The sequence below is a fragment of the Xiphias gladius genome, chromosome 10 (assembly GCF_016859285.1).
Source record: "Xiphias gladius isolate SHS-SW01 ecotype Sanya breed wild chromosome 10, ASM1685928v1, whole genome shotgun sequence".
In the NCBI taxonomy this organism is placed as follows: Eukaryota; Metazoa; Chordata; class Actinopteri; order Istiophoriformes; family Xiphiidae; genus Xiphias; species Xiphias gladius.
This window is the reverse complement of record NC_053409.1, coordinates 6,082,745-6,106,703: the sequence shown is the minus strand read 5'-3', so window position 1 is coordinate 6,106,703 and position 23,959 is coordinate 6,082,745. Positions and strand designations below refer to the sequence as shown.

General features: G+C 38.7%; 2 protein-coding genes across 6 annotated transcripts; one reads left to right on the top strand and one right to left on the bottom strand.

Moving 5' to 3' along the window:
- Positions 1 to 53: 53 nt before the first annotated feature.
- spdya (speedy/RINGO cell cycle regulator family member A) lies at positions 54 to 4,876 on the bottom strand. 3 transcript variants are annotated; one of them, XM_040137220.1, is made up of 6 exons: positions 4,608 to 4,876; positions 4,438 to 4,496; positions 4,257 to 4,342; positions 3,944 to 4,115; positions 2,483 to 2,859; positions 54 to 758 (listed from the first exon to the last, which is right to left on the bottom strand). In XM_040137220.1, exons 1-5 carry the CDS (start codon positions 4,855 to 4,857, stop codon positions 2,488 to 2,490), a joined length of 939 nt encoding a protein of 312 aa, XP_039993154.1. In that variant the 5' UTR covers positions 4,858 to 4,876; the 3' UTR covers positions 54 to 758; positions 2,483 to 2,487. The 3 variants fall into 3 exon arrangements, with proteins under 3 accessions (XP_039993154.1, XP_039993155.1, XP_039993153.1); XM_040137221.1 differs by having other exon boundaries at positions 54 to 762; positions 2,502 to 2,859; XM_040137219.1 differs by having other exon boundaries at positions 2,502 to 2,859.
- pcare1 (photoreceptor cilium actin regulator 1) lies at positions 4,858 to 13,721 on the top strand. Of its 3 annotated transcripts, none has more exons than XM_040137214.1 (3): positions 4,858 to 4,923; positions 7,779 to 11,324; positions 12,713 to 13,721. In XM_040137214.1, exons 2-3 carry the CDS (start codon positions 7,942 to 7,944, stop codon positions 12,834 to 12,836), a joined length of 3,507 nt encoding a protein of 1,168 aa, XP_039993148.1. In that variant the 5' UTR covers positions 4,858 to 4,923; positions 7,779 to 7,941; the 3' UTR covers positions 12,837 to 13,721. The 3 variants fall into 3 exon arrangements, with proteins under 3 accessions (XP_039993148.1, XP_039993150.1, XP_039993149.1); XM_040137216.1 differs by lacking the exon at positions 4,858 to 4,923 and adding an exon at positions 5,525 to 5,709; XM_040137215.1 differs by lacking the exon at positions 4,858 to 4,923 and adding an exon at positions 7,606 to 7,659.
- Positions 13,722 to 23,959: the final 10,238 nt, after the last annotated feature.

Here is a 23,959-nt window from a genome sequence, read left to right as displayed (position 1 = left end):
GTATTGTGATACGTGTTTTATTGCAAAAAGCATGCTGTAATAACACATCTCAGAATGACCGATTAAAGTTCAACCCTTTATTGAAAAATCAAAAGGAAGCATTGGATCATTAAACAGGCACAGTGGCAACATTACTAACAACACCCAGTTTAATCCCAGTATGTGACAGACTATGTTGAAGACATGTATCTATAAGTGGCTAAACTTCAGTTCGGCCAAAGTGTCTAGAACTCATTTACTGACAATTTCTTTTACAATCTGTGAATAAGTGGTCAGCAAAAAAATTCCTTCAGTAAAACAGTCCTTCAGTAAGTCCTTCAGTAAAACAAACAAATATATAAATAAATAAATACTTGTACAAATAAATAGCAGGAACTCAGTGTAAGTTAAACAAACCGTTACAATAATACTCTTTGGCATCTCACATTAATCTTACTGCACGTTTCCATCAGAATATGATGTATGGAATAACATTAGCTCATTCTTACAGTCACTTGAAGAGTTAACTTTGTTCTGACCAGTTATAAAATCAGTACCATGTTTGCATGGGAGATAAACACAAACTAGTGAGTTAACCTTGCGATTCAGACCTTTACTTCAGAGTAAAAGTGATATTAAAGAGAAGAGAAGATAATACACAGAACTGAACCATCAGTATAAAGAGAGTAGTAGTAAAACTGCTGAGGTGGTGACGCTCTACTCCTCACTGATCCAGTCCATAGAAGGGTCGTATGCGGATCCACAAGAAGATTCATCCCCTAACAAAGATGGAAGACACAAAAATGTAGTTTAGTACAAGTGAGCTATCCTGTTTATATCCAATCGTGTTAGTTTTGTAAAATTAAATAGGTGGCCTAAACAGTAGTCACACTCATTAACATAAGGAATTTGTTGTGTCAAACAGCACCTCAGGTCTTTTTCCTCAAAGGTAATGTTTTATTGCATAAAACTGTACACTCAAAGAGCGCTTTATTAGGTACACCAAAATACTGGGTAGGGCCTCCTTTTGCTCTCAAAACAGCCTAAATTTTTCGTGGTAGGGACCCACAAGATGTTGGAAACATTATTTTGAGATTTTTGGTCCATGTTGACATGATGCATCACATCATTTCTGTCAGCTGCACATTAATGCTCCCTATTTTCCCATTTTACCACATCCCAAAGGTGTTCTATTGGATTCTGGTGACTGGGGAGGCCACTGAACTCATTGTCATGTTTTTGATATCAGTTTGAGATGACTTTTGCTTTGTGACATGGTGCATTGTCCTTTTGGAAGTAGCCATTAGAAGATGGTAAATTGTGGTCATAGTCTTCAACTGTCCAGTTTTGGTGAGCCTGTGCCCACTGCAGGATCAGATTTCTGTTCTTGGCTGACAGGAGTGCAACCTGACATTATCTTCTCCAACCAGTTTGGCCATTCTCCTCTGACCTATCTCAACAACAAGGCGTGTTTCCATCCAGAAAACTGATGCTCACTGGATGTTTTTTTTTGTTGCCTGTCTGGCACCAACAATCATGCCATGGTCTGACATTACGTTTTTTCCTCATTCTGATGTTTGATGTGAACAACTGAAGCTCCTGACCTGCATCTGCATGATTTTATGCATAGCACTGCTGCCACATGACTGGCTGATTGGATAATTGCATAAATAAGTCGTGTACAGGTGTTCCTCATAAAGTGCTCAGTGAATGTATCGTGTGTGAGTCTATAAAACACCAAAGAAAATTTGTTAAATATCAGAGGGCCCAAATATTACCCGAGGAAGACAGGTTCAGCAGTCTGGCAAACTGACTCCATTTCAAAGTTTATAATGGTTACACAAAGGTATTTCAGTGGGATCTCTCTGTAGGCAGATTTTAGCAAGGTAACTTTGAAAAGAAACATGAAAAACTGTATTATAAGCAGTCATCAACCTAATAGACTAAATTCTATTCATAAACCTAGCATTCAAGCTATTTTTCAAATGTAAATCAATGTAACTGGGATATGGCACAATCTCTTCCAGTTTAACTTTCTAATCCCGCTTTGTGAAATTCCTCCCAGGTGTAATCCAGATAGATCACATCTACATACAATCCTGATACGGACAGCTCTCATTTTCACCTTGTATTTAAAGCTAAGTTTCCACCCTTTCTTGTTAAGGGCCTTATTTCCCGATAACACTGATAGGTTTTCTCAGAAATCTCTTTATTTTTTTTTTTATTTTTTTTCCCTATACACACTCTTCCAACAGTGGCACATAAAAGTTTACGGCACAGAGAAATGTTTTATGCTTAGAATTGCTCAGTATTGAAACAAAGCTCAATGTGCAACATTTGAATCCAATATTTCAACAGACTGCATTGGCCTCTCCCAGGGAAAAAATATACAGTTTGGGCTTTTCCCCAAAGGTTTTGTGTAGGGTAGTTATGTGACCAAAGAACGGAGTAGTGTACATAGTACACACGGTCACAACTAGCTATGGCTGGAGGAGAAGCACACCTGTATTAGTGAGACTTACTAGGAACCCCCTCAGCACAGCAGCAGGAAGACTGCTGCATGTGGCTTTTCATCCCCACCTCCTTCCTGCAAGAGGCTGTAGCCCTGGGTGGAGTGGTCTCCAAAGTCAGCAAGGTGGCGAACGGGTGTGGATAGGTGGTGTTTGGGGTCTGTGCAGAAGAGCCTCTATAGGGAGAAGGGGAGCTCAGGCCATGATCTAACCTGCTGCCGTGGTTACAGAGGTTACAGGAGACCGGGGAGGCAGAGGGCCCGCGGGGAATATGGGCGTGGTCTCGGTCACCGTACTGCCGCTGGGCGCCGCTGTGGTGCTCTGATCTCTCTCGCTGCCACACAAAGTGAGAGGGCACAATAGCCATAACCTACAAGGAAAGAGATAGGGACACACAGACCCAAGAAATAAATAAATACAGCTCCAACAGAAATATAATTACCACCCTGCGGTTGTATGCCCCCGCCAACCGGTCAAGTTGCAGTTTACATCCATGTCTGTCCAGAATCATAACAAATGTAGTGAAGACTTTTAAGGAAGGAAATAAGTTAGCGTTTATGCACTTAGTTTCCTCGTTCATCATCACGCCTAACACGAAAACCGATCTACTCACCAGTCTCCCTTTATAGCCTCATTGTGTTTATACTCGTTCTCATGCAAACTATTACTAACTTTCTAAGCGGAAAGGCGTATTGAGAAGAGGTAAGTGTGATAAATCAAATTACAAGTTAGAAGCTTAATGGGGGTGATGTTGAAGTCATGCAGCAGTGGTGTAGTTCGTTTATTGCTCAACATTAGCTTTCTACTTCTGGCGATTGTATTTAGGCTTAAAAAATCATAAAAGTGGTGTTCATTTGTGAAGATTATCTTGCTGAACCTAATATGAAAGGACCATAATCAAAAATCCAAAAGCCAATAGAAAAAATCCCATTGGATTTTTGTTGAGGGAACCACGGTGATGCTAACTTCTGGGTTGGCCTACGAAAATATTTCATCCCTGCACACTCTATAAAAAGGTATTGAGTGTATTTTATCATAATCAGCATATGTATTCTTGAGTTATGGCCAAAAAAATATTTTGTGAGCTCAAAATGACCTTGACCTTTGACCACCAAATTCTAACATGTTCGTCCTTGAGTCCAAGTGAACGTCTGTGCCAAATATAAAGAATTTCTCTCAAGGCGTTCCTGAGATATCATATTCATGAGAATGGGACACACAGACTGACAGACACCCTGGAAACATAATGCCTCCGGTCATTGCTGTCGCTGGCATGGAGGCATTAAAAACCTTTAAAAAAATTCTATCACTGCAAAGCAACAGAACACAGATGGAATTCTTGCATTAAACCAAAATAATAAAAATTGCACTGTGCAGCAAAAACAAGACCCTTACAAGAATTCCCGGAGAAACACCATTTATCAGTCTCCTCAGGCAATTTTACTTGTGTGTACCTCGTCGCAGCAGCGCCTGCTGACAGCAGCTCTGTACTCGATGCGAACCCACAGCTTGTCTCGCTGTTTGAGGAAGCGGGGAAACTGCTTCCTCCAGTTCTTGCCCAGTGCCCATGGAAAAATCTCATACTTACTCTCCTCCTCATCCTCCTCCATGGTGTTGGCAAGATACCTAGAGATTAAGCACATGAGCTAGTTAAATTTTTGCCAGCAAATCAACAACGGGGGTAAAATCAGTGGCTTACAAGGTTTGCGTTTCATTTTAATATCAGGATAGAAAAGCAACAATTTGAGTCTTTCCTCTAAAACTTACAGTGCAATGAAAAAGTTCTTCCTGGTGTATTCAGCAATAGTGAAGCGGGCCCTTTTGAAGTACACAAAGGTCATGGCTAGAAGGTACTGATGAATTTGTGAGACAAATTACAAGTCAGTTAATAGTAAGCATCATAAACATTAGAAAGAATTTGAAGCTCTCACCAAAATAATTGCTTTACCTTGTCTGTCATTTTACGGCAACAGTCCATCCACAGGAAGTCATGAATAAGGTCATCATCTGTAACCAAACAGAATTAAGTTAAATTAGCCTTTTCAGTTTATTTTAAAAGTTAGATTAATCACTTGGATGCAACTAACTTAAAACATGCTGTTATTGATTCTTATTCACCAAAAAGCCTGAAGTATGATGCCATTTCCTGCCGGTGGATGATAATAGTTGGAGGCATGATCATTTTGGCATAATGCACTTCATCCTGGCGCTGGCTCGACTGGCTCTTCCCCGCTGGGCCCTGGGCGCTTTGGCCACTGGCTCTTTTCAGCCGGAGATCTCTTCTGATTTGGCGACTGTGAGCACTGCTGGGTTTGACCCGGACAGTTACTGAGGGGGGAGTCTGGCACCACCTATGTGTATGTTTCATCGTGCTGAAGTCTGGACCATCTGAGGCGAGGAGGTCTGTGGTGTGTCCTGAAGGGTAATGGAGGAGGTATGAGGTTGGGAAAATACCACGTAACAGCTAGCGCTTAGATGAAAACCCAGGGAAAGTTCCCTCATATTGCTTGTTAAACATACATAAAACACAGTTCGGTCTGTTCATCCTGATTCCATCGTGGCAACCAGACACTAAGCTAGCTCGCAAAATAGCGGACAATTCCCAGCCCTCAGGAAGCTAACTTTAACGTTATTTCATTGTGTGAACTGTGTATATTGTATGCTATGACTCCGTGAACATGGCAAACGGGTCTTACAGATTAACTGTTATATAAATGGCAGGAGGTGCGGCTGAAGTGAAAGTTCACTTTAACCTAAACACTACGAACGTCCTCGACCAAGTCCTCACCTCCGCGGAGCTTCCTTCTGCCTTCGTTGGGTGAAGCAGAGTTGGGAAACCAGCTAGGAAACCGATCAATTTGACAGATATCAGTGTAACTGGCAAAACGGGACGGAACCTGGTGTCGCTAAAAGGTGAGGGGAATAATGTCCTTGAGAGCCGGAGAGAATGTTAACAGTTAAATAGTTTTTAAAAAGCTGTAACTGAGAATAAAGCGGTCATCAGTTACGTAACAGTCGCGGACCGGAGAGGGAGGTAGTTTGGGAACGCGCTTTGTGGGTCCGTGCCAATCTCCCAGCAGCTCACCTGCACGCGGGACCGACCGCGCCGTTCTTCCTCTTCCATCAAGTAATGGCGAACCACACCTTCTCTCTCCGGTCTGTGTTTAGTCTCGAAATACTGGACAGGCACAGACACAGATTTAGATGAAGACGCGTTCAGGTAAAGACAAAACTAAGAGAATATAAAGGTACATAAGTCGTTTTTAACATCATTACCAGCAACAAATTCTCCAAATTATCCAAACAGTCTAATGCTGCGTATCAGATATCCTGCTGATAAAAATTAAATATCAGAATTTAATAATTCAGCTTGGCTATGATTATGGAAAGTACATTTCATATGCCACTTAGGTTATTTAGTAGTCTAGTCTTACCACAATTCACACTCAAAAAACACACAATTTTAGTCCATCCTTCACTTTTCCACCTCTCCAAATTAGACATACTTTAAAAACTGTTGAATCTCTATGGGCCAAAGATCAATATTTTCACTCCTGTAAATGTTATGTTGGAGTTTATAACACATTGTGTCATTTGCAGTAAGTACATAAATAATCAGGTGTACATAAAACCTGACTGAATTAGTTCATGTTATTTTCAGTGACATACAGTATAAGGCTATAATATTGTATGGAAGAACAAATCAAACAGACTATCCAGTTAACTGTGAAAATTTAATCTCTGTACTGACTGAGCATAATTTCATACTTAGTTTTTAGTATGAAAGTAATAACTTTTGAAGGTAAAGTTATTAAGGAGAGTGCAGCTACTGTATAATTTGTGAAAATGGGCTAACCAGCTGGTCCTTTTTATAGTTTGTGCAAAACAACAATACATGAAATGGTGACTTCACAGAGATTACAGAAATCATACAAAATATCAAAATAGAGAGAAAAATACAAATGCAAAATCATTACGTCAGTTTAAATGAGTGTAGGAATAAGAAAATGTTGTGGCAAGTTGATTACATAGGACATGGATAAGGGTAAAACAGTTCCCTTTGTGACCAAATAGTCTTCTCCACCGTACATAATGCAATGCTGGGTGAATTTGTACACACTGATTGAAACTCTGATTGTAATTCTTCTTTTTGGTCATGGTATTATCTTCCTCCATGTGTGAGGTACGAAGTAAAGGACACATTACGATTGGTGTGCTAAGCTTTGGCCATGCTGAAGATGTTCACTTTGTACTAATTTATACAAAATGATCAAAACGTCATATTTATTAAAGGGCAAATATATAAACACTTTACATTAAAATAAATCACCAAAAATAACTGGCCGACAGAGCAATTTAGGCCTTTTGGATAATATGGCCAATGAAAACATCACCATAGAATCCGTTAACAAATTTATAATGAAGTGTATTACATCCCTGGGAAGATAATGGAAAACTAGCCTCTTATAAACAAAAAGAAGCCGTTTTTTAATTAAAACTAAAGTAAGATACTGATCATGGAAACAAACAATAACCACCCTCTCTTCAAAATGGGAATAAAGCTAGCGATCTGGTTGCACCACACTTGAGCTGACACCAATACACACACAGTCTGGACACTGCTAAATGGTCCACCTGCGCTGGCTGCATCCCCTCCCCATTCTTTATACGCTCGACCCTGCTGAGCAAATGGAATCAGGTCCACTCAACCACCTGCTGCAGGAGGGCGGTACCTGGAGCAGCACAGGGGGCAAAGCAACAAAAGCACAACAAGAAACACACACGGCACAAACATGTAACACATGATTAAAGTAACTATGTTGCTTTATGTCATAAAAGTGACGATAGAATAGAACTATTAGTGCATGTTTTCTGATGCAATTCATAATGAAACACTCTCACCTGTATTTTAATGAGTCCTTTTTTCACTTTTTGCTATGGAAAAGGCCCAAGGGCTAAATGGGGAGATATTGTTTTCTCGGCTATAAAAAGCCACCTGAGGCCAGCCCTCATTAACCAAATGAGCTTATGGTCTTACAAGTAGGCGAGTTTTATATGCTTTAACCTGACATATGTGCACACTGAGGAGTTCACTGAAAGCCTCACTAATCCTCTCAGCTGCTCGTCCTTTGTAAGGTGTATAAGGATGTGTTTCAGAGGATTCTACAAGGTAATTTTTCTAAAAATGACCACTAATCTGTGGATTTATTTTGCCTATCTATGACCGGTGGAAGAGATTCGTAAAATGGATCTATCTTTTTTTTGTTTTGGTTGCTTCCCCCTGGAAAGGGATCTTATCAGACTCAACAACCTCCGTCATCTGAAAATGACAGATACAGCAGGTGGCTAAGGACCTTGGCTATTCTTTGCATCATTCACCGCACTGTCTACTCTGCTGTGTTGGTCTCTCTAAGAAGATATAAAAATCAGCTTGTTTTTGAAAACATCTAAAATGGGCTGCTCACCATCCAAAGGTAACAATTTTGGGACTCTGGGTCCTGTGAGGAAGAGCAGAATGCTGCCCCCTGCACTTCAAGAAAGCCCTAGACAGTCCCCATTTGAAGATGGAGAGAATCGTAATTCAACTGCATCTACAGATGGGGATACAAAGGAGAGGAAGACAGCTGGACAATCCCAGGTAATTCAGAAAGAGGCACATATGACACCACAAAAAAAGAGATCTGTGACTGAACTCGCCCCACAAGCAGTAAACACGGATAAATTTGGGAGTCAAGCAGTGGACAACAACACAGTGTCCCAGAAAAAAGAAAAAAATTATGACAAGCAGGATATAACAGAGAAAAAGTCTGGCAGAAAACCAAAGAAAAACACCAGAGGTGCAAAAGTTCTGAAAAAGAAAGAAAAAGACAAACTAACTTCAGAGCACAAAGTGGATTTCCCAGAACCCCTGGTAAAAGCTCACCAAGCTGCTTATGCCTTTTTGAATCCAAGCATAAACAAATATGACGTTCTGCTTGGACTTTTGGAACAAGCAACTCAAACTCAGGTTTCTGTGCAGCCTATGGTTGCTTTTATGGCTCTACGCTATGAGGAAATAATTCAGGGACTGGAAGAGATGGCAGATGAGGGAGAAAAAGTTTTCAAAGAAAACGGAGAACATCTTGCTTGGCCAAGTCAAATGAAAAACCTCTCATCTTCCACTCTGAAGTCTGGCTCTGCTAATATTGAGCCCCCACCGGATTTGCTGCAGCAGCTGCTTCAGTACACCACACAGAGAATGCGAAATGTGAGCCGGACTGTTGGTGGAATTGGGGACTCTGCTTTGGAGGAGGCAGTGGAGTTCTTTGCCTCAGTCTCAGAGCTATTAGAGGAGAAACTGAAAGTCAAACGTGCGGTAGAGACTAGACTAATGCAACTCTTATCCCGTATTGAAATGGCCTCTCTGCGCAAGCCTGGGCCTGAGGACTCTGCTCTGTTTAGTGAGGACAGTGGTATTGGGGCTGAGAGTGAATCCCTTGCTGGATCTGAAAGACACTATAGACGAGAGAGTTGTGAGTCTACTGCAACAAATAGAACTACTCCGGTCAGTCCTATTGGATACACCTCCATGAACACTAGGCAAGGAGTGTCAAGGCAAAAGCTTCTAAGTCAAATAAGTCCAAGTGTTTCCCTCACCTCACTCAACTCACTAGGTTCTACATGTACCATAATGGCTAATGAGCAAAGAGACTCATTGCTTGGATCAGTCTCCTTAGATGATGGGGAGGAAGACGACAATGATGATAATAAGGAAATTGACAGAGGCATGGGAGATGTGCAAGTACGGTTTAGAAAGCAATCAAATTCTTCACCTGTAGACCGTGAACAACAACACCCATGCCGCCTACCCCCAAAGCGAATAGAGAATCCTCAAAATGTAGAAATGACTCTCAAAATGAAAAATGCTATAAGTGGTAGGATACAGTTTGTCCCATCACAGAACCCTAGTGCCAAAACAAAAGTAGCAGGAAGCCCAAAAAACAGTAGACGGCAGTGGATGGATGAGGAGGAACGATCTCCAAAGAGGCCTCAAACAGCAGCACCTGTTCGGAAGGCAGTGGTAAAAAAGAGCCCAGTGGGTAGAGAGCAACGTTCTCGGTCAGCAGAATCCCTGCGGAGCAAAGGTGAAGATCCTACTCTACTTGAACTAGAAAGGACTCAGAAGGATTTAAACCAGAGGTTGCAGAGGATGAGTAAAAGCATGGCAGGTGTAAACACGAGGACTGCTCCATCTAAGCAAAATCAAGGAAGCTCACCGGCACAGTCTCCAGCAATAAATCGCAAACATCCACCACTAGAAAAGAACAGCAATCCCCAACCACTTAAAGACAAAGCAGACATAACAAAGCACAACAATAAAAAACAGGAGGTAACCACTGATTTTGAAGATGATAAACAGAAGAACAAGAAAACACCAAAGGGTCCTGTAAAAGCCACCCCACCCCCTAGCCCTCCTTCATCACCACTGCCATCGTCAGGTTTTCGCAGAGGTAGGAATTCAGTCAAAAAACTGATTGATACCTTTAGTCAAGGAATAGAGGAACTTGACAGTCCTACAGTTCTTGGGCCTCTCAAAGGAGTACGGAAGTGTGGTGTTCCTGTGTTACCTGGTTTAGGAAATGTGGAAGCCGTGCTTAGTGCTGGGATAACCAGCTGCAGGCCTGAATCCAACTCATCTGAGAAAACTGGTGATTTAGATCTGGATAGTCTTCCTCCACCTCCACCGGAAGTATTAATGGACAATTCCTTTGAAGGTGCCCAGAGTCTTTCAAGTGGTGTAGCAGATGATGGGACTACAAAAGTTGGCAAATCACCAGTGTTAAAAAGGACTGTGGTATCACAAAGACTCAGGGCCTCAGTTCATTCAGTGACAGTGCTGCCAAGCAAAGGAGGCTTGCGACAAGCTTCTAAGGTTATTTCCCTTGCTAGAGCAGATCAACAAGAAACATCTGCTCTATCGAAGGTTAGCCAACCAGATGCTCAACTGGAGGCAGACCCAGGAAAGGAAAAGGATTCTTTGTACCAGCAAGCCAGAAAGATTATACACCTAAGGCACTCTTCAGACTCTCAAACAGAGAAATCATCAACAAGTTATTTAGAAGCCAATCCACCTACCAGTCAAGAAGAATCAGCAGACTTTCAAGATGGTGGCAACTCTTCGGTGCCTGGAACTAACACTACAGTGTCTATATTGCTTCCTTCAGCAGCAGTCACTAGCCAACCACCTGCCACACCACCTAAGTCTAGGGGTCGCATGTTACCGTCCACACCTTCAACACCTAGCAGCTTACAACGAAGACTTCCCAGTCCCCACAATTTCAAAAGGCAACCTACTCCACCATCTTCAGCTAGCCCCCCTGTTAACAGGAAACTCCCCACACCACCAGCAGTTCAGAGGAGACTCACCAGCTCACCTGTTGCAAAGCAGAACATCTTAAACTCAAACTCAGCTTCGTCATACCCTTTCAAAGCACCGTCTCCACCAGCCTCGCCAAAAGTGCAAAGATGGTCAAGAGAGAACAGCAGTGAAGACTCATCTAGTGCTCGGATGGTCAATAATGCACGTTCAGTCTTCTGCCCTGCGTCACCATCCCTGTTTGAGGCCCAGCCTTGTTCAGTTCCCCGGCCCCCTCAAGCATGGACCTCTACTGGGGTGTCTTCTTTCTCACGGCCTTTGGGAACTCATGCAAGGTTTCCTGTATCTTTTCAAGGACCTCGACCCTTCATTCGACGAAGTCATTCAGACCGAAGACCAAGTCTAAGTCTGCCACCAAGATCACCAGGGATCTCAGTGGCTGAGACTTGTGGGAGTGAGCCAGCAATATTTTCACAGGGGTGAGTGTTTACATTGTTTTCATGTTACACATTATAAATCCTTCAATATGGCATTCTCTTCCATCTTTATAGTGTTTTATTTTACAGGTACCTTATTTTCATATTAAGTTCCTGAAAATTGAGTGATTGAGTGAAAATTTGTAATTTTCTGGTACCTAACAGTTCATTCTTGGGAAATTTCCCACAATGGGCAATGCGATTTGGTACTAATTATGAGGAAAATGGAGAATATCTTTAGTTTAGTTGGTAAGTAGTCGCTCATTAAATTTAGCTATTTCAGAAAGAACCAGGAAATATGTAGGTTGGTGGAGTTTATAAGAAGCAGTTAATATGATAACTCAAATTCTTAACAATTCTTTAACTGACAAAGATCCACTGATCAAACAAATGTTAATTTGTAAGTTCACAGTTGTTTAATTATATATTTACGTGTAATTTTCAACAACACTCGAAATTTATTTTTGTTCCTAGTTTACTTAATTAGTTTTTATTTTTTTTTAATCCATGCGTGATTAGCTACCAAATGTACCACCTGACCATTTTCCCCATTCCCCATATACCGTCAAATTACAGAACTGTTTCCAACAAATATCCAGCTCCATTCTAATAAATTACTGGGAAAGTTTCCTGAAATTTAGTAGGAAATTAAGGGACCTCTCACACAAACTTTTTCAAATTTTTTCAGTCATACATGTATTTATTTAAGAACTACCATGGCAGACATATTTAATTTTTACTAAACATAAGTAATGTAGTATAGTAATCAGTAATCAAACTGTACTGCAATTAGTTCTGAAGGTGACATCTTCTGTACATACACAATATAATCAATTAATAACCATGTCCACTGTGACATGACTGTGTATGACTTAAGCAAATGGCAAATGTAGCAGCCACATAGACAGTATCTTATTTAAAGAGTCTAACTGATTTGACAGTGCTGTTACACAACATTAGTAGACCATCATTCAGTGATTTTTTTTCTATGCTTTAGTCCAAGCTGGACTTCAAGATGACATGTTATCAAGATGTAGTAAAATTGCATCAAGGACAAGAGAAAATATTCAAATTATAGAGAAATCAGCTGGAAAGCATCATATATACAAGGTATAAAGCCAATCGTATGAGTCTCTCTGGATTGGATTCTCTCTATTACTTTATCGTGTCATTGATGTGTTGAATGCTGCCTTAATTTTAAATATTAATGGTTATTTTTCACTACTAACACTCCAAAAATCTTTAATGACCTTACATGTTTTCTTCCAAGGTCACTGAGTGAATTTATGTTGCTAATCACAGTAATGCACCAGTCCTGTTTACAACTGACACAAACCCACCTGGCCACTTCCCTAATTGCTAATGACAATATTCTCCATTCACTCTTATAGGCTGGAAGATGAACCAACCAGGGACGATGAATTATGGGGTAGCCAATCAGACCTTAGAGCTACACCACGCTCTGCATCACACCCAGATCTTTGTGTTGTCGGTCAGGCCTTGCACAGAGACTAAAGGGGCCAGTGAAGGGCCAGCGGGATTATGGATTAGCAGGCCTTACCAAGGATTTAAAGTGATGGTGTTTATTCCACTGAGAAGAGAGAAGGAGCTAATTCTATCCACTCGTTGCAGTCACACACCTCCAAAATGTTTATAATTACACTAAATGTGTTTCAGTGTTAATTTCTTGTGTATGTGCAACTTTGCATGCATACGTGTGCGCATGCACTGTGTTTGTGCATAAACATGCTCTTGAATTTTTTTGTGCATAGCATGTATTTCAGAGAGGAATAAATTTTATGACACAACTTCATGTTTACAATATATGGACTTATCTTCTGGCTTCATAATGATTCCACAGATTTTCCATCCAAATCATCGAGATCATCAAGAGGTGGTTCAGAAATGAATCATGCTTTAAAGTTGCATGAGTGAACTTTGAGTTCACTCAGATCAGTGTTTACATCATCGAAATGAAAATACAATGTAGTGACTTGGTGGCCAAGTGATCAAAAGTGTCCAGCCTTTATGTATTAAAAAAGCAGAAAAAGTCCACAAACAAAATGTGTTAATATGTAATGGAGTTTTATTCCTCCATTACTGACAAATTAGCTATCTCATTGAATTAAATAAAAGTAAATACATCACGTCAGTGGCATGAACTATTCCAGGAATATGTGTCTAGGGTTTTTTGAAATTATGGTCATCATCAAAAATGGAATATCATATGATTGTTATTAAGTATATGTTTTAATTAATTCAGTGAGACGTCAGTTCTGTCTTCATTTGCTGCAAGCTATAATGTACCTGTCCGCCATTATTTTCAAGAAAAACTTTTTTAATCAATTTTTATTTTTCTGTGTTTCATGTTTTCTTTTTACTATTTTTTTTATTAATAAAAGGCACAAACAATCATTTCATCCTACCAATTTGTATGTTTTATTAATAGCAGTTGGGTCAAACCTTTATTGACTTTGATTTATCAACTTGTTTTGAATGAGTATCTTATGCAATGGTGAAATGTAAATAAGTATATTCACTCAAGTACTGTACTTAACTACAAATTTGAGTTAATTGTACTTTACTTGAGTATTTTCATTTCATGCTGCTTATGCCTCTACTCCATTACAATTAAAAGGGAAGATTTGTATTTTTTAGTCCACTACATTTATTTTACAGCTATAGTTACTAGTTACTTTACCAATTAAGATTTGCATACAAAACAAATGAAGAATTTATAAAATATGATGCTGTGTGTGTTATAGATTAAATTACCCAATAGTATATGAAATTAAAGATGATGTGAATAGCTATTAATTCGATTAGCCAATCGACAAAAAAGTATTTTATTTTAATACCTAATTAAAATTTGCTTCTAAGAAGTGAGGATTTGCTATTTTTCCTTGTCTCAAATTACAGTAGACAGGGATTTTGAAGTTTGACTATTGGTCAGACAAAACGATTGATTGATAAAATAATAAGCAGATTAATCCATAATGAAAATAATAAGAACTGCTGTATTCCTCACATGTCCAGTATTGGAAAAAAGGCTTTTAGGTCTATGTTGACTTCCACTAACATTTATTTGCCAATAAGAAGCAGATGGTAATTTATAAAAATTGTAAACAGAACTTGTTGGATCTCACAAGGCTAAAGACTTCCACAAGCAAAGTGCTGTGAAAATGACGTTTTCTTCAAGATCCCGAACAAGTGGAAGCCTGGTAATTTGTTTTCCATTTTCTTGTTCCTGGGAGATGAGTTATTTATGTTGAAGTAAATGCCAGCTTTTTGTTCAAACATATCAAATCACAACACTTTTCCTTCTGTTTCTTTGGTCATATTTGCTAATTACCAACAGTGGTCAACAAAAGCTCAGAGTGGCCAAAGCCTTCAATCAAATCCATTAAGAAACAGAGCACTGTGCCCTTTAACAGCAACCAGTTAAATTACTGCCACTGTTAGAGAGAAAATCTCAGTACGTGGTTCATCTAATAGCACAAGGAAAAGCAATAATTGTGATCCAAGTCCACTGGGCAGTGGTAAATGTGGTACAGACTAAATCATCATCTCAAATATCAGGTGTATGGGGGAAGCATGAAAGATTGTATAAAGCTGGAAATGGGTTGTTATAAAATGTCACAAGGAGTTAAGGTTAGAGTTCTTGAGTTCCCTTGAGAAACTTTCAAGATTATTTCTCATACTACATCAACAATATCATCAACACTTTCAAACCAGAAGTCCCCACACTGTGACTCATCATTTTACACATGCAGAGAGGTTCTCACAAAAAAATTGAAAGGGGATTACAATAATGTCTTCAACTTGTTTCGTGCTGATGAAGAACCTGGAAGTGGAATTATTTCTTGTCCAGCACCTGTGACTGTGTCTGTATATTTTCTGTTTTTGCCTTTTGTCATGCATTGAAATGAGGCCGCACTGAAGATTATTTTTCCTTTATTGAATAAAACATCTGCTTCCTTCAGACAATTTCAATCGGTAATGAAATAATACCACAAAAGAATAACGTTGGCAACCGAAAACTCAACATCACTTGTTAACACTTTGATGTGATGATTAAAGGAAGTGAAAGAATACATAAGCTTATACTGGTTTATCACCAGAGCCAATAGTTTATTTATATAGCATTATGTTTGAACTTGTGGCATACTGTACAGTATGTAGTATTTGAATTCAAAAGTGACTTCAAAACAATGATAATTTTTAGATATAAAACTGACAAATGAAACCTCCAGAAATTCAATTGAGCCATTTCACATCGGAAACTTCTACTCAAAAAAAAAGAGTAAATTCCAAATAGGCATGGCGATAATTGCAATTGTTATTGTTCCTTTTATTGTTGCTTTTAATCATACTTTCAGGGGTCAAAGTTTCTGAGCAAACATCCTGAGAATACTTTCATTTCACATTTTTTAAGACAAAGAATATTGTCCCCTCTTTCATTTTGTCCTTTGAAACCACTTTCTATTCATTTGGATTTTGCTACAAGGCTGCGAAGAACTTTGGAAACACTGTTTTATACAATTGTGCTCTTGACAGTTTTGAAGAAAGCGGCAAAGATGATCTACTGAAAACAATCCTCTTGAGAAGTTCCCATCATGGGAACTAAAGCTGTCAGATGATGAAAACTGACATGAGATACAAACTCACACTATATGCACTCACTTGACCCTGACGCACATCAGTCAGTGGAACAGTTCGAAGGTGGTAGAGGTTTGCTTTTCTCCTTACAGCAACTGAATTGATCTCCTCTCCCTGAAACATGCAATGGATGTGCTTATGTTTAGTCTTTCAGGTCACTGTGTGTTTTCATTTACTGACACCCTCCTATTTTTGTATCAAGAGTCAAAAGCAGTGGGATTCATGCAAAAAGTAAACATTTACTTATTAAGAGATACCTGGGTCACCGGAACATACCGTACATTCTCCCATAGGTGACCTATAATAGAACCAATGGCTTTTTTTATTTAAATGAATGGCATCTTCATAATTTTGCTCAAAATATTTATTTGGGTTTCATGCTGAATCATTAAAGCCTGTACTTACCTTTCTGAAGACATTTTAAAAGCATAGAACAAAATACATTTATGCAGCCTTTCAGTATTCTTTAAATATAATTAAAGTTTTCAATTTTTAATCAATATTTTCACCTCTTAATTCACATCATTCATGTACCCTCAACAGTTTCTCAAATTTCTATTCAATATTCTCAAAACATAATTTGATGTTCTCAAATTTTCATTCAGTACTTGTTGTGTTTTATTCTTTATTCTCCTTTTCTAAAACATGGCTTATAAAAGTCATTTTCTTACAGCAACTGACATTTCTCAATACAGATTTGCTTTTGTACAGCGCTTCCCACAGTTTTCTTTACTGACATGCAGCTCAGCACAACAGGTAATCTCACATCCAAAATGCACTTATGCAACCAAAACACTAGATCCACATCTCAGGATCAACTCTTGTACCAGAACACTGACAACATGTCAGCCATTTTTATAATAAGAGTAGATCTAGCCTATTATCAACATAAAATTTAAAAACATTAAGTCTAGACTACAATGAATAAAAATATACAGAAGAATAGATTGGTCACTGCAGCAGTAAGGACACTATAACACAATACAATGTTTCTAAGTATAAAGAAATAAGAAATACAATTTTGCACAAAAACAATTTACATGAGCTCTTTCCCTTAACTAAAGCGGCCCTCTACAGTAAATGAGCTGCAGTAATCTGACCGGTGGATTAGAAACTATCTGTCCTCGGGCTAACTCGTTTGGTAACGAGGACAGCCTGCGTGAAGCCATGCCTGCAATGGAACCTGTTCTCCAGCAGAGGAGTATCTCGCCCCACAATCCATCTCCCGTCATCCCTCTGCAGTCAAATGAGACTGAGTTAGGATGCAGAGACACAGGTGGAATGCAAATGTAATGCTGTGTAATTTCACTTTCTTATCCTTAGATTATGAGACTAACATATTACATTATCAGTAAATTCTCTAATGTGTCAGACGATACACTGAATGAGATATACTGATTCTGGAGCAAAATTTTCCAGTGTAGAGAATTTAAGGATGACATGGGGGAATATGATACGTCTGCTGAATGTGAATCCTCTCCTGAGGGGCATGAACACAAACATTTGTGGATTATACTAAGGAATCACACTGAATAAAACAATCCTCATAAGACTACTCAGTTTATTAATGGTGTTGGTTATATTCTCTTTGTCTTCATTTTCATACTCTACATGTTTCAATATTGCCTCGGAAAGTGAGAGATAGAGTTTTTTAAATTCCCGTTGGGTTCCTCTTTTATGCAGGACAATGCTTTAATTATAAAAGAGCTGAAATATCTAACCCAATCAAAGAGAGAAAAAAAAAACAATATTTTAGTCATCATATCTGTTAATGAAGCCATAGTAGCCCTGTATTTATCCAATGTTAAAACACTTTAGTCGAGAATTAAGGTCATACTCTTGCTTTTCAAATTCCACCGCAGTCTTTTCTCTATAAGACTAAAGTGACATTAACTTCATTTTTACATTTGATAATTTAGTTTGTTGGTTAATACATTATTTTTTAGTGTATTGTGTGTTGTGTATTCAATATGAACATGTTAATTTCTCCTCTTGTATGTTGTGTTTGTGTGCTTTTTTTCCCTCTACTAAAATCAAATTTCCCCTCAAGAGACAATAAAAGATCTCGGGAACATCACAGATTCATGAAAACCACGCTTTATATGATTTACTTTTGATTTTGTGTGATTATGGTCTGCCAGTGCTCTCTGGTCCATGCATAGTTTCTTGGCTAGTAAGTTTCAGAGAGTGCAGTATTGTGATAAAACCATCTCACCAGCCTCCATTTATTACCTTTTCCCTATGAAATAAATAAATAAATACATTAATATTAATGATAAATCTGATGTTAGATGATAAACCCAGTGGTGGGAGACTAAAAACTGCTGTACCGCCTCTGTGTATAATTTGACCCTTTCTAAATTTTAAGTTGTTTTTATTACATAAAGACTGCGGCTGGGATCAGTTATTGGAAATAAAAAAAGGGGGTCATCAAGACACAATGAAAAAACACAAATGGCAACCTCAGCGCTGAAGAAAAAGTAAAGAAATCAGAGAGCATTTCCAAGTCTAGAGCCATGCCTTCTATGTGCAGTGTGTACATCTAATACATGCTTCAGGGCAACTGACCCACATTGGTGTGTTGAAAAAAACACACATGAACGTAGTCTTAGGGCCTTTAAGATGAGGTAATAAAGCAGGTCTCACTTTACAACCCTGTCTCCTAGAAAGTAACGTAATTTCTCGGACACAGGGTTGCAGTTGATGTTGCTTTTTTAATGATAAAATTGCACATTCCCAAACACAATTTCAACTAAATTTTCTAAAATCTGTGGAACAATAAGCCTTGAGTTTGGAGCCTGGAGTTTACACATTCTGAAGAGTTTCACGATCCAGTCAATTTAATTTCAGGGATATAAAATGAGGCTAATCAATACACCTTTTTTTTTTTTGCCCAATGCAAAAGACAATACATGGCTTTTCACCTTTCTTTCAAAGTGAGACCATGTAACTCAAGCTAAACAGTTGGCACTGGGGCCACAAGTGGCAATTATGGAAAAATGCCAAATTCTGAAAATAACGCAAGTTTCAAAAAGTCATAAAGTTTATTGAAATTAGTTACAGTTTATGTTATTGCTTATGAATTTAAAGTTTCATTTGAAAAAAAAGATTGTGTTATTTCTTCCTTCTCACTTTAAGGACAAACAAAAGAATAATGTCACAGTAGAAGTAACAGCTGTTGATCAGCAAATGTCATGTCAATGGACAACTGAGAAGAATTAAGGCACCAACTGTTCTAGCTTTATGACCTACGTGGATGGTTCACTTACTAATGCAAGAAAGATCCTGAAGTTACAGATCAAAGTGAAAATGCAACAGTTTCCTTCAGAATGGTTTTCCATGCTTTGACTAATCAGAAGAAACCATTGTACAAAGCCAAAGGAGACCAATCACCTGAGATGAGGTACATTGTATTATGCATTGTTTACTTAAATACACATATCAGTGGAAGAGGTAGTTATTAGTGTTAGTGATTGAAAATTATCACTGATTGGCTTATAACAAATGAATGTTCCTTCTAATTTCTGGAGTATTGGAACGGACCAGTACAAAGTGTGATTGTTATTTTGAAGGGTAAAAAACTTGTCGCCAGCCTCAGAAGAGTACCAAACCTGCTGTGAAAGCCATGCAGTTTGGGAACTACACCTTCTGCCTCTTCCTGAGAAATGTATTATTGTCCATGCTCTCCACATTCAGCTAAGCAGAAACAGTTCTCAACCTAAACACAGCAATCGGTGGGCATTTTTGACCTCAGCATGGCATCACTGATCACTGGCTTGAGCATGATAACTACAGGAATTTTATAACAAGGGCGACTCACAGGCCGCCACAATGTGTGGAAGCACAGTACTAAAATAGTAAAAACAAAGCTTGTTGAACATTGTGTGCCTACCGGTCCGAGTTCTCAAAATAATAGCTATGCATAAGTGAATCTGAATACACATACTGTATGTACATACGTAGCAATTGGCTGTGAGAAAATATTGAAAAACAATGATAGAATTGTCAAAATGGTATATTTGTTGAATATGTAGCCTACTTAGCATTTTCTGATTATTTAGCAAGACTGAAAGCCTAAAATGAGCACTAAAATGTTTAAAATTTGTTGCTCTTCATGGGTGTCGATGGGGAGTGGACGTTAAACACATACTCCGTGCTGACGTGCTGTTCCATAGATCTGAAAATAAATGTTTTGGCACCTTCTCCCATCTGAGAATACCAGGTACAGAATAGCATTTTTTGTTACCGAGGTTGGTTCCCAGAAAGTTTACAGTGCAGTTACCATCATATTTACACTCCTTAATAAAAATGTGGAACGTGCCACGTTAATCACTGGAGGTAAATGATGAGTTAAATGATGTATTAACGTTGTGTTATTTTTGGTTTATTTCTCTGTTAATGAAATGTAGCTAAAGTGATATTTACTGACTGAGTTCCTCTCATAATTGCCTGCTCCACATTGTTATTGCATGCTCGCTCAGACTGTCAGGAGCTGAAATCGGCATTTGCCTTGCTCTCCACCTCTTTGACGGACGTCATGGTTCCAACAATTGCATTTGTTGTCTGGAACTGACAGGTTCACATCATTTCACATAGGACTGCACCCATGCCAGTAAAACAAACACAGTAGACGTGCAGACAGTAACTAAGCATGTAGAAAACAAATCAATAATGACATGTAACTGAATATTAGTTCTAATTATTGTAGAACTGAACACATTCTGCTGTAAGTAATGTATAGTAAGCAGGCTGCCAGGTGATTCAGTGCCCTCAGGCTACCAGGCTGGAAGCTGATCCATGAATGGTCAATAATATATGCAGCTTTCAATTTTCAAAATCACATCTAAGAAGTCCAATTGTTCGAGGTACAGTATGTAACAGCATGGGTCCACCTACTTCCTTTTTGTTCAGACCATATTAGCAAATCCATCCTCTGACCAGAACATGGACTGTTTTGCTGCATCATAGGGAAAAAATAATATTTTCAGACCATTGACCTGGATATTCACCAACTGAATCTGTTTCTGATTTGTCTCTTTATTTTTAATGTGGCTATAATGTAGCAGTTAGTGGTGCAAAGCCAATCTGCACCCATGGTCCAATGACTCCTCCAAGATTTCCCAAGAGTAAGCCAAACTATCATTATCTAAAACTCTCCTCATCTAGCTGAGCTGGCCCAGATTCCATTCATTACATAAAATCCAAGACCAAAGCAAATACATAAGTCCACAGTATCTCTCTTTATCCCATTTACACAGCCTCACTCCTCAGTCTGGCTTGCAGCTACTGAAATCTGTGGTCCATTGGGGCTGAGAAAAAACATGACCCACCAGCTGCCATGGATGCCTCTTATCAGGCCCTGTGTGTGCTCAGTGTTAGTCCGGACATGATAGTTCCCAGAAAACACTATCTGATAACCGCTTGTGTCAAAAGGCCCTAGCCTGAAGGTGAGCTCCGATGCAGATGAAGAGATGCAGAAAACATGGCCTGATGGGAAGGTTGAGTGTGACGAGCATGCCGAAATTTTTGGCAAGAGGGCTCATTGAAACATCTTGTCTGCATGATTGAATGACCGATTACTCTCAGATAAAAGCATTTTTGTCTTCTGTCTTATGGACGCAGGGACTCAGTCAAAACAGCAGCAGCATGATGTATGTCTGTACAAGCTGTCATGTCACCAAAAATAGAGTTTATTTAACTTTATAGATACACTTGTTTATCTCTCAACATATTAAAATTTCCCAAGATGACATAAAACTGGCTATTACTTTGAAGTAAGCTGCTCAGTTGAAACAACATACATGACCTCATACCTTACTGCATCTATAAGCCTTGATAATGGCTGTTGGCTGGTATCCAACACATTCTGACTTACTTCTTTCATCCATTCTTCCTTGTTTTTAATCCTACTTTTTGCATCTCTCTTAATCTATTTCATCTTTTGTGAAGCATGATTTACTGCATTTTTAAATCTGTTATATAATATAATATATTATTATTTAAGATATGAAATGAGAACCACCAAATGTCACACTTAAATGTAAAATAATTCAACTTTACAACAGGCTTTATAATTTGCCTGAGAAACCACTCACGATCTTTAACTTGGACATTTTACATCTGTTAATTAGTGAGGTGAATTTTTTATTATATATGATTCCGTTTTTTTTTTTTTTAAACAGGTTACATTGTTATTAATCATGATGTTCAGTGTAATTTTAGGAAGGGAGTCTTTTTTGTGGCAGACTTTATTAGTCAATCTTGGGACATAAGACACGTAAACTAATTTAGGATTTTTATTTTTAAAATGACGAAAAACAAGAATTCAGTAATGACAAAGTTTCAGTGGTGTGACTGTAATACATACAGTAAAAAATGTTGCTCTCACTGAATATCTTTCATTCACCCTTTATTTACATTCAGAGAGATCGCACTGAAAAACATGAGCCCCTAAGAACTAAGTTTAATCATCCTCGTAATGAGGTCTCTTAAACTAACCAGGGGCCCCAGAGTATTGAGTTTCTAATTTAAATGACTCCGTAAAGATGTAGCAAAATATCCACAGTAAAAGCTGACTTTCCAGGCTCAGAATTCACTGTTCAAACATGTACCTGAAGCCAGCCTGCTGAACATATTTGGAAGTGAAGGTGAGAAATGTGGGTACTTAGAAGACCCTCATAAATAAACATGCCTGAATGAGCTCTCTTCTTACACGGAGAAGGGCAACCCACATTTTGATAGAATGCGTTGACGTGTAGCCTAAGAGTAACCAGCTATGAATCTAGCCCAGTTTCATAACGATTCTGGCAAAACAATATTGACAGTGTTCATTTCATCAGTACTGCAAAAATAGCTAAAGTGTAGTGTCAATATCTGGTGAAAGTAACAGGGATCCACAAGGCTTTTTCATTCACAACTATGAGTGAATGGACTGGACGTGAGATACTGAAACACCTCTGAAATATCGCTTCTATTACTGTATATACACTGGACAAAAAAGAAAAATAAGAGAGATTATAAAAAAATCACAACACATATCTGTGTTTTTTAAAGTATGTGAGTCTTCAGCTTTTATATTAATATACCAAATGCTAATGTATTCACAAGAGGCATCTACATACCACTCACATATACCACTGTTGGACTCTTTCATCTACTATAGATCAATTGCTTCTTGTTTTGATATCTGCGTGCCCTCAGGCCCTGACACTCTTTCATCTCTTAACACTGTTGCTCACACTGAGTCTCATGGTGTTATTTTTTTGCTGATTGCTTGCTTGGGAGAATTCAAACTGGTTACTCAACGTGTTAATATTTATGCAAGTGACTTGATCATTAGATTATATTCCTGCAAGTATCAGGTATTGGAGACAGGCAAAGTGTTTTTAGGGACTGTACACAAACTATTTGAGGTGGAGGGGAAGTAAAAAAAAGACTAGGTCACAACCTGGTATTTGTCTGGACCATCCTTTATTTGTTTGCTTCTCTCCTACTCTCTGTGCTCACATATACAGTAACTGAATACAACCGAATTCCCACTCAGGGAGAAAGTTAGAAGCTCATTCACGTCTATGTCACCTGCTGTGCAGTCCTTTGAGTGAGATGCATAGAAGTCTGCCTGCTAGGGAAATACCGGTGACTCTCTTCCACAGAAAGTAGCTAAGGTTTGACCAAAAAGTCGCTGAATTTGTCACTAGACGCTTTTGTGAAGAAAAGTCGCTGTGAAAAGATGGTAAATCTAGTGACAAAGGTGCTACGTTGCAACACTGCCTGTCAGCTGCCCCCTGATGATGTAATAGAAACTGTTTGCACCAATTCATTTTAAGAGCAACGACCAATGATTTACCTTCAGCGCTTAGTCACATGGCATTTGAGTGTCAGTCAGACAGTCCCCGCTGTTGTGGTCCAGCCAAAAAGAGGGTGGGGTTATGTAGTTTTCTCTTTTAGTTGAAGGTACCGCAGTCTGACTTTTTGGTCTT

Excerpts from the sequence above, each read along its gene's own strand:
- spdya (XM_040137219.1), bottom strand. The coding sequence starts at position 4,857 with ATGAAACATACACATAGGTGGTGCCAGACTCCCCCCTCAGTAACTGTC. Across the intron at positions 4,343-4,437 it reads GCCGTAAAATGACAGACAAG|TACCTTCTAGCCATGACCTT; the intron begins GTAAAGCAATTA and ends CAAATTCATCAG. Across the intron at positions 759-2,501 it reads CTGTGCTGAGGGGGTTCCTA|GGGATGAATCTTCTTGTGGA; the intron begins GTAAGTCTCACT and ends CATCTTTGTTAG.
- pcare1 (XM_040137214.1), top strand. The coding sequence starts at position 7,942 with ATGGGCTGCTCACCATCCAAAGGTAACAATTTTGGGACTCTGGGTCCT. Across the intron at positions 11,325-12,712 it reads CCAGCAATATTTTCACAGGG|GCTGGAAGATGAACCAACCA; the intron begins GTGAGTGTTTAC and ends TCACTCTTATAG.